The sequence below is a fragment of the Ictalurus punctatus genome, chromosome 13 (assembly GCF_001660625.3).
Source record: "Ictalurus punctatus breed USDA103 chromosome 13, Coco_2.0, whole genome shotgun sequence".
Lineage (NCBI taxonomy): Eukaryota > Metazoa > Chordata > Actinopteri > Siluriformes > Ictaluridae > Ictalurus > Ictalurus punctatus.
The window spans coordinates 18,269,703-18,280,150 of NC_030428.2; the positions used below are offsets into that span (position 1 = coordinate 18,269,703).

The 10,448-nt window shown below is 37.4% G+C and overlaps 1 protein-coding gene across 1 annotated transcript; it reads right to left on the reverse strand.

The window, feature by feature from the left end:
- Positions 1-1,326: 1,326 nt before the first annotated feature.
- si:ch211-27e6.1 (serine/threonine-protein kinase H1 homolog) lies at positions 1,327-8,687 on the reverse strand. Its single transcript, XM_017482810.2, is given in 4 exon segments — positions 1,327-1,527; positions 6,649-6,869; positions 7,500-7,945; positions 8,650-8,687. Coding segments are annotated over 4 exon segments (906 nt in total).
- Positions 8,688-10,448: the final 1,761 nt, after the last annotated feature.

Consider the following 10,448-nt stretch of genomic DNA (forward strand, 5'->3'; position numbering starts at 1 on the left):
TCAGTCACAGCTAATTCCCACCTGATAGCTCACACTCCCACATTCTATACCACATCTGATCACAGCTAACTATGCTTTTTTGCACTCCCAGCCAAAAATGGCTGTGGCATCACCAGCCAGGAAGGAAGAACAAATAATTGGGGTTACTTCAAGGGACTGCAGTTCCTCAGCCCATTTAAGAAGTGGACCATCTGTGCTGTAAAACGTTCCAAATACAGTTGACACACTGACCAAAATGGCTTTGAATGCAGCTCATGTTTGGCATCCACATAAATGTGTTATCCAATCAGACAGCACATCTTTAATCATAATAATACTACTAAAAACAACAACAACAACAACAACAACAATAATAGTAATAATAGTAATAATTATAATTTAGATTCCCACTGCTGCCCTGTGTGTGTGTGTGGAGTTTGCATGTTCTCCCTATGCTGCGGAGGCTACCTCCGGGCACTCCAGTTTCCTCCCCCAGACCAAAGACATGCATGGTAGGCTAACTGGCATGTCCAAAGTGTCCGTAGTGTATGAGGGGGTGTGTGAATGTGTATGTGAGTGTGCCCTGCAATGGATTGGCACCCTGTCCAGGGTGTACCCTGCCTTGTGCCCCATGTTCCCTGGGATAGGCTCCAGGTTCCCTGTGACCTTGTAGGATAAGTGGTATAGAAAATGGATTGATAGATGGATTTTCATAGCAGTTGATCAGATGGGAGATTTTTAGAGTGCAGGTTATTTATTCATACAGTCAAGAAAGTAAAAATCATGAATATAAATGAAAACCAACAGCACAGATTGTACAGTAATGAAATAACACACCATTTGCAGTTAGGCTACATTTGATCCTATTTGCATTTATTCCCTAATGAACAGAATATTTAAAAAAAAAAAAAAACTTTTAACAACCTGCTAACTTTCATGAGTTTATAGCTTTTTGATAAATCAGCTATAATTGGAGGTGCTTAATCAACACTATCTGTAGCATTTTTGTCCCTAATATAATTAATTCATAATAATTAAACATGACTAAGCCTCTGGCAAGCACTTAAGTGTATATATATATATATATATAAAATTAAATTAACACATATACTGTAAGTTAAAGAGCAATGCTTTCATGTGTAGCTGGAGCTATTTCTAAGGTACACCAAATTTGACAATTTTGATTAGTCTGATTTGGTTGGTGCTTATTCATAGTCTCAGGAGCTTTAAGCAGACACTGCTACAGTGTTTTGAGATCTGTTGCTAAATAATAGTCTAGAATCAGGATGTAATTGTGACTGAAAACTCACGACAGATCGTGACTCGGGGACAGAGCATGAACTGGAGCTATAATTGGAGGCGCATTAAGCCCGCTGATGGAAAATTTTGTGATATTGGCCAATGGAGGTTCATGTTAGAGGAGCAGGCAGCCATGTTGCGCAGCCAGTGGTGTTTAAGAGCTTGCTCTGCAGACATTCGTTGGTCAGGGTTGACACTCAGCACATGATCTATGAAGTCTTTTGCCTGGTCAGAGATTGAGCTCCATGGCTGGGTGGAAGACAGAGAGGGATGTTAGAAAGGTGTTAATCAGTATAAAAAGCCTTGCAGATCAAATCACTGTTTTTTGTTTTGTTTTGTTTTGTTTTTTGCACTGTGCCTGCTTTAATATTCCTGACTAAAGTGTTAAATAATTTTTACAATTAAGAGATTAATTGGACTGGGTGTATTAGAGTAAGAAAAACCGAAAATGAAGTGTGTAAGTATTTATATATATGTATAATTAGCATACAACAATCTGTTTTGTGTAGAAGAAATAAGTGCATTAAACAAAAATTTAAAGGTGTAGGCAAGAGTAACATCAGGTAATTTGACCTGCTAGCAAGAGCAGCCTACTGTAATAATATTTGTTTCTACATTACAAAAAATTAAGTTATAAGAAATCCTGATTATACCTGCCTTAATATTGCACTGCTCATATACCAATTGCTTATACAAGCTCTGTTTAACATGAATACTCCATTAGTTCATATTTTATTATGAGCCTCACTAACTAATACTAACAACTCACATGGACGGTAGCTGCAGCAGCATTTACTCTTTCAGTTTTTAAGTTCACAAGGTCAAAATATCTAAATAAAAGATCTCTCCATTTGACATCAGCTAGGAGATACTTTTTTAAATGTCACTGAATGCAAACAGCATTGCAACTTAAATGAAGCAGGGATGATATGATGTGAGATTCACCCCAGATTCACCACATAAGTGTCAGTACACACTGTGGCATTCTCGCCTTGCCACCATCTGAATGTGGGAACATTAGTCAATAAATGTCACCAGTTCTGAATGATTCTGTGATTTATCTAATTTTTCTCTAAAGAGTTAATGAATAGCCAAGAGTCTGCAGTTAATATGAAAAAGAAATGTTTTAGAATAAAACAATAAGTCGAAAAACAGGCCTAAATGTAGCACTAGAATGGGCCTGCACTGGGCCAGCACTTTTAAAAATTTTCTTCCTCCTCTAATACACTGATTGAACCTGGGAATGAAGTGGTGAATTGAATCAGATGTCTTTCCAATGGGTACCAAGAGTACTGGACAGGAACATAAGTAATGTGGACCACTTAATGGTCAAAAGCAATCATCACAGAATAGTTACTTGAGTGTAAACAAAAACATCGTAAGGCTGCCTCCCAAATCACATATCACTGTATTAAATATTCCATTCATCTTGAGTAACCACTTTATCTGGTCAGGGTCACGGTGGATATGAAGCTATAACAAGAACGCTGTGTGTGAGATGGTAATACGCCTGTCCGTGATGAGACTGAATAAGAGGACAATCACTGCAGGGCACCATGCACAAGCAGATCCACACACTCAGTCACACGTAGTGGCAATTTAGCATAGACAGTCCACCTACTGGCATGTTTTTGGGAGATGTGAGGAAATCCACATGGACATAGGGAAAATGTACAAAACTCTATGCAGCCACTAACCGAACGTCAGTATTGAACCTTGGACCCTGGCTGTGAGGTGGCAAATCTTACTTGATGCACCACCATGCCAAACAATACTGTACAAAACAGTATGTCAAAACAGTGTTCCAAAATAGTGGCACATTATTTAGAACAGTAGTGTGTGGTTTGGGATGTAGCCTGAAACAGGTTTTCTACCAGATACTTCAATCTTTAGTAGTAGTATCTATAGTGATTGTATTAACTGAATACAATAAAAAGCTTGATTGTCTACTTTATGTCTCCTCACATAAAGCTAAATAGCGATTAAAAGGTAAATTAGGTCTTAAAGACCCTCCATTATTGCTCCTGTTTTTTAGTGGTTACTGTTAAGACTAGTGTCAGGTGGGAAAATTATGTCACAGGCCCACAACCAGCAGAGAACACCTCTTACTTTCATGCATATTGTTATATTTTTTGGGAAACTAACACAGGATCTAGTTTAGTAACTGTACTGTAACTTACTAGAATACATGGTGGTAAAGCAGAGTTTGAGCAGGAAAATCAGATAGCCCTTGTTTTACAGTGATTCCATTTTTTTCTCTGAAATTGAACACTCTGTGATTTATTTATTGCTACTCAAAGTGTATTCAATGATTTTTCTGAAGCAAAATCCATATTGTTGGAGTATGTTAACCTAGGACTAGTATTACTGATTACGAGCAAACATCCTCACCTCTAAAGAAAGTTATTACTATATATTTTGTTAGGGAAAGTAGTAGTTGGGTCTTTTAAGTCCATGTAGACAATTTATGTTGTACACTGTAATAAACTACACCCTCTCAAGCATAAACACTTAAGGTTTTGTTCGTAATACACACCTAAAACATACTCATGAAGTTGCAATAAGCAAAAAGGTATAGTTTACAAATCTGTGAATCCCTGTCTCAGGTATCCCCCCCCACACACAAACATGCATTCCCGTGTGCAAACACTCTCTCTTGCATCGTAATGACAATTCATCATCCATGAAATTCACAATTACAAGTCTGTTGCTGATGAATAGAATTCAAAGAGCAGGCTTTACTCTCTCTCACACACACATACACACACAAACACACACATACACACACACACACACACACACACACACACACACACACACACACACACACACACACACACACACTGCCCAATTTCAGAGAGAAAAATACAAAACCATAAGTCATTCTATGCCATTCCTCCAACAAAGGCAAGCACCATTAATATGTTTGTTGAGAAGGGGAAAAATGAAAAAAACAGTCTCACATCAATAAAACATTGAGAGAGCTGAGTGACTAACTCTAGACTGCTAATCCACCATCTACCGTTCTTGTTGGATAGTTGCTCATTCATCAGTGAAAATATCTGATCTGAGGTGAGGGTCTTAATGTATGTATAAATGTATAGTTTAACTATAAAAAAGGCAATTTAGTTTTAATTACTCACCACAACACTCACACATTGACATAGAGTTCAGCTGATAGAATAGAACATAGCATAGAACTTAAAATACACAACATAATAAATAAGACTTATTATTTTATTAGTTTTGGAGTAATTAAAAAAAATCTTACCTTGCATTTTTGAAACTTGTATAAAACACTGACTGCTTGAATAACAGTGAGTGAATTCATTAGATTAAATGTGCTATTTGAGTAGAGAGATATGAAAGAACTGCATTTGATGTTATTTATTTTTGCAAGAGTAAAGCAATTCATCATAGTATCTAGTCATAGTAGTGACTATTATTTCATAGCACACAGGTGGAAATGAAATTGTGTATGTGAGTGTGTGTTAGCATATTGCATAAGGGACGTGATAAAAGCCTTATGGTAATTCACAATGTGTCACTTTTCCTTTCTTCCTCTCTATCTGCTTCCTCTGCTGTTATCCACTTCACCTCCTTCCTTTCCTAGCACTTTTGAGGGCCAGGGTTTATGCCTGAGATATAGCATACTGGATAGACCTAAGAGAGGTAGTGTGTGTCAGGTACATCAAGGGTGTTTACACAGTTGACCACACAGAGACAAACACACACCCTATTTGCCCTCTGGTTTAGATGTGGCTGTTTACTCATCCCAACTTACTGCTTTATTGCTTCTTTACGGCTGTCTTTTAACTGCATCCTTAATAGACCTACATAAGTGGCACTTAACTACTTTAGCTAATTTACATTTCTGTTTTACACAATCACTTCTACACAGGAAAAACTCCTTAAACTTTCAGCATGTTATTCAGTTATTCACATTAAAGCATTATTTAGTAACTACAGTGAAATAGCAAATAAGTATGCTGTACATGAGTGATGTAAGTCTGGACCTGCTGACATGTGGCAGGAGTTTAAGGGGTTAATCAGAACGGAGCTTAATATGAATGCATGGAATGCAAGCCAGAGATGAAATACTTGAAAGACTGACATAGACATTTAAGAGGACGAGACCCATTATATCTGGGAAATTACTAAGAATCAACAGAAGGCAATACACAACATGGAAAGAGGATGACATCTTACTGAGTCGTATCTAATTAGAAATACCTAATTAATGTTCCAAATTCACATCTGTATCTGGATTCAGATTAATATCTGAAATGACAGGACCAAAATAATTAAAAAAAACAAACGAACAAACAAAACATTTTGAAAACACTGTAAAAACACCAGAGGTAAAAATGGCAGCAGTCAGCATGGTCCATGAATTCTGCCTCTGACAGTTCTACATAATAGTTCATAAATGGTATAACTACAGATGTTCACAGGACTGTTTTTTTTTTTTTTTTAATTCCACTTGTGTAGTTATTATTTTTGTTTGCTCTTGCCCATGATATTTCTAATGAATTTAGTTGGTTTAATTTTCCAAAATATAAACAAACTTGTAGCTATGAATTACCATACATTCATGTCCTTATTGGTCCTGTGAGCTTCAAGCATCTTTGCTATGTTGTGAAGAATCTCAGTCCAGAGGGGATCTGAAATAGATGCCCTTTCTGGAAAGATGATCTTTCTATTAATGTTTGTATTTGTATATTTGTATTTGTTTGAACACATTATCTGTCCAATCTGAATAACGTATTTGTATTCAAATTACATTGCTACTCTTTACTTTAGAGCATATTTTAAAGTGGCAGAATTAATGCATTATCAGAGTAAAGTTATAATATAAGTTAATAGAGAGAAAGAACAGTAAAACGTAGAAAAAATTGGCCTGTTGACCATTCATGCCACAAACAACAATGGATGCAACCATTTATTAATGAAATCTAAAATGCAATAAATATTTTGTATGTGGGATTTGCTTTACATCATATTCTGTCTAGGTTCAAGGCTGTGAGTTTAAATTATGCAATATTTCAGATAAAATTATACTGCTAACATCAAGGGTTTTGAATATGAAAAGTAAATTATTAATTTGTTCCATAGTGTCTTGCACTGTGCTTCACAGATTATGGCTTAAATTATTTTCCCCAAACATAACAAATACAATGAAAATAATGCCTTTGTAGAATAAGGCACCCATAAGCATATGTGCATTTAAAATGTCACAGACATCCCTCCACACATCTGACCTTGCTATTCTCTTATACAGATGGTATAAGAGAATAGCAAGAGAGGCATGGTTAAATAGAAATAGAGATAGAGAGAAAGAGACAGAACATCATACATCACGGCACTCACTTGGCCATGGAAGGTGTAGCTGCCTCTAAGAATGGCTGTGAACAGACGAGGTCGGCTGCGCTGCTCGAAGGGCATGGAACCACTCAGAACGATGTAGGAGATCATGCCCATGGCCCACATGTCCACTTCACAGCCATATGTACTACCAGCCACCATCTCAGGAGCCATGTACTCTGGGGTGCCACATAGTGTCCTCAGTGCCCAGTGTTGTGACCTTTGGCCTTCAGAACTAATGTTGGAATATTCGTTTACCTGGCAATGAAGGTTTGTGGATTTGTAATGAATTTTAGCAGCTATGTCTCTTCTACTTTTAACACAATAATTTTGTCTTCTCTCTTTTAGTTTGCCATGTGAAAACTGCATTTGTATATTTTTAGTAACTCTGTCTTCTTTTCCTTCTGCCATATTGAAGTTTGTGTGTTTATAAGTTTCTAACCCATCTGTCTTGCTTTCCTCTATACAGGCATTTCGAGTTCTTTTAGTGCCCTCAGAAAATTTAGGAGCACTGGTCATCTCATCCATCACGCCATCACTGCCCCTTTCCATTCCTTTAAATCCCAAGCTTTTATCTATTTCCCTTTCATCTCCTGTGCTGATCCGATTCGTATATTTTCTCCCATTTCCTCTAATGGCTACAACTGTCCTCTGGCTGCTCTCATCTCTGGCTTTCCCATCATCTTATAATCTGCAATTATCTTCAGCACCTTTAGCCTTCCTCTCTACAATATCACAACTATCAGCATCATCAGCACTCCCATCATCTTCCATGTCTGACCGAGCACAACCGGCAATATCTACACAACTGCCCCCTGTTACCACATCATCACATTCCACCATCTGGCTTTTCTGACTCCAGCAGGCCAGGCCAAAGTCGGTTATGATTAGGCGTGAGTCCTGCCCTGGATGGTAGTGCAGCAAGTTTTCTGGTTTCAAGTCCTGGTGAATTACTCCCAGTGCATGGATGTAGCTTAGTCCTCTGGACACCATGATAAGTGCTTTGGTGGCATCATGCTCTGTGAAGGAGCCTCAAGAAACTACACAATCCAGCAGCACTCCTCCTGTGGCCAGCTCTAGGACAAGATAAACATGGTGAGGAGTTTCAAATACCTCCACCAGATGAATGATGTTAGCGTGGTGGACCCTTTGCAGAATCCCAAGCTCAACATGACATGTATCATGACCCTTGTGCTCTCTGACCTCCAAGAGTTTGATAGCAAAGGGCTGGTGTGTGTACCTGTGCTCAACACGCACCACATGGCTGAAGCTTCCCCGACCAATCAGAGCCTTGATGTCATACCTGGAAAATATTAGCCATTGGTATGAATCCTTATTATATGCATTCTGCAACTGTAGTCAATAATTGAAATTTCCAATTGAAATGCCTACAAATGCAATATTTACCACTATGCCAGAGTGATTACTTTTCTGTAGTCACATGACAAGCTCGGATAAGTTTCTCTTGGGTTATTAAAATTCAAATGTCTTGTAATCATTGAATGCACAATTACCAGAACAAGTCTTTTAGCTTTATGGAATTCACATATGCCTGACTGAAAAGCTCTCACACAATTTCCAGGACTGTAAGAAAGCTATTCTCCAACATCCCCAAGTTTTAAATACTTTGCAGCTGGCTGTGAAGTGAACTGTTACAGACGGACAGCAATTTTAATCATATTCCTAGGAGTCATGTTTACCTGACAAATGACACTGAGCTGAGGGCAGGCAGAGGGGAGCAGCTTACAAATATGAATGCGGCTTACAATTATGAAGACATAACATGTTTTTGGAGATGGTAATACCAGGAGGAGATTAAAAATGAAATGATACATGCATTTAGAGATCAATTTTAAACATAAAACCAAGCATAGATTAGATGAAAAGGGTGCTGAATGATACTGCTTATATCTTTCTGAAATTAATTAGGAAGCTGAATGGTTTAGTTCTTGTTCAAATTTGCCAATGCAAAATTAAAAATAACAAACTGAATAATGTAGGTAATACCTTGAAGTGATCCGGGGATCAAACCTTGTCCGAAACATTTCCTCACATTTGTTTGCATGTCTGTTTCTAGTCTCAGAGTTGTTGCTTCTCTCATTGCTGCATCCACTCCACAGGTGAGGCTGTTTTTTTTATACTTGCAGAACTCTTTATCAAAGTCCTTGTTTTTGTTAGATTTCGTTTTCATGAAGCTAAAATACCTATGCTTCTTAGGAGGCTCTGACATTAAACCTACTTTACTAGAACTATTACCCATGGTTCTTCTTCATTCCAAACAGTACAAAACCCCAATCCATTTAATGAACCGCCCAGTGGATGTGGAACCACCAACATCAACAGCAATTGGTTAGTTTTGTGAACAAAAGATAAGGAATCAGTGTAAATGAAAGTTGTATAGTTGTCAAAGTTGTTTTGTGTGTTAGGTCACATTGCAATGTGAGAACATCTGCACTACCTGCAAACGTCACCTTGGTGTTATCTGTTTGATCCATTTGTTTGATATGGAAAATGGCAGCACTTGTTTGTCACTAAGAAAACCAAGTACAGTTGGATTAACTTAAAAAACAAAACAAAAAAAACTGTACAATTACAGTATGGAAGGTCAAAGTAAGTGTTAATATTTGTCTTAAAAAACAAACAAACTCTAATACAGTATATGAATAATTAGTGGTGTGGCACTATGAATCACCTTTGCACAAGACCTAAGATCGTCTCATTCATGATAATAATATGTTAGCATGCATTATCTGCTTAGTACAAAATTCAATATAGCAAACTTGCTAGCTGAGTCAACTTGAGAACATCATGTTAGTGTTATGCCATTCATTAGCATGGATATTAGTAGTTTATAGCTACAGCAACATTTCGCAAGTTAGACATTTCACAAATGGTAGCTATCTAATGATAATGCACATAATGCAACCCTTGGTCACTGAATTTTGTAATGTTTTGGATTCCTCTGGTCTTATTCAACATATAAGTCAGCCAACACATGTCCTTGGTCACACTCTAGACCTTATATTGTCATATGGAATCCATGTTTATAATATTATTGTTGAAAATGCTTCATTCTCTGATCACAAGCCCATTGTTTTTAATGTCCCTTCTGTGAGCTCTGTCGTTGTGACTATGCCTTTATGCTATTACTCCTGTTTTATTCATTCACTTACTGCCTGTCAGTTTAGGGAAAGTTATCTAGTGCTGTTGAAACATCTATCTTGAATGCTGCAGAGCCTTCCTCTGGGCCTGATGATTTGATTACCTTATTTTACATATTTTGTTCTAACATTTTAGATTCTATGGCACCTTTCAAACTGAAACAACCAAAGCAAAAAACTTATTACTAGCTAGACGATAATACTCATTCTCTCAGACAGGCTTGTCATAAAGCGGAGCAGAGTGGAAACATGATCGTTTAACTGTGTCCTTTGAGATTTTTAAAGATTGTCTGTTTAAGTTTCGGAATGCAGCAAATTCAGCTAGGTGAAGGTATTTTTCTGATTTAATTACCACATACTGTCATAGACCTAAGATTGTATTCATCAGGATTAGTTCAATAATTAATCCGAGTTGCCAATTCCGTGGGGAACCCTCGGCTGAACTTTGTGAGAGATTTTGAATGTTTTTTGCTGATGAAGTGATAGCCATTCATTTTTCCTTTACTTCACAGTTTTCAGACCTGTCCCTGAATCCGCTAGCTGTATCGGTTTCCTTTTATTATTTTCAAAGTAACTGTATGATCTGTTTAACCAGATGAAAATAACTTCCACCTCACTTGATGTTGTTCCCACTGAGATTATAAA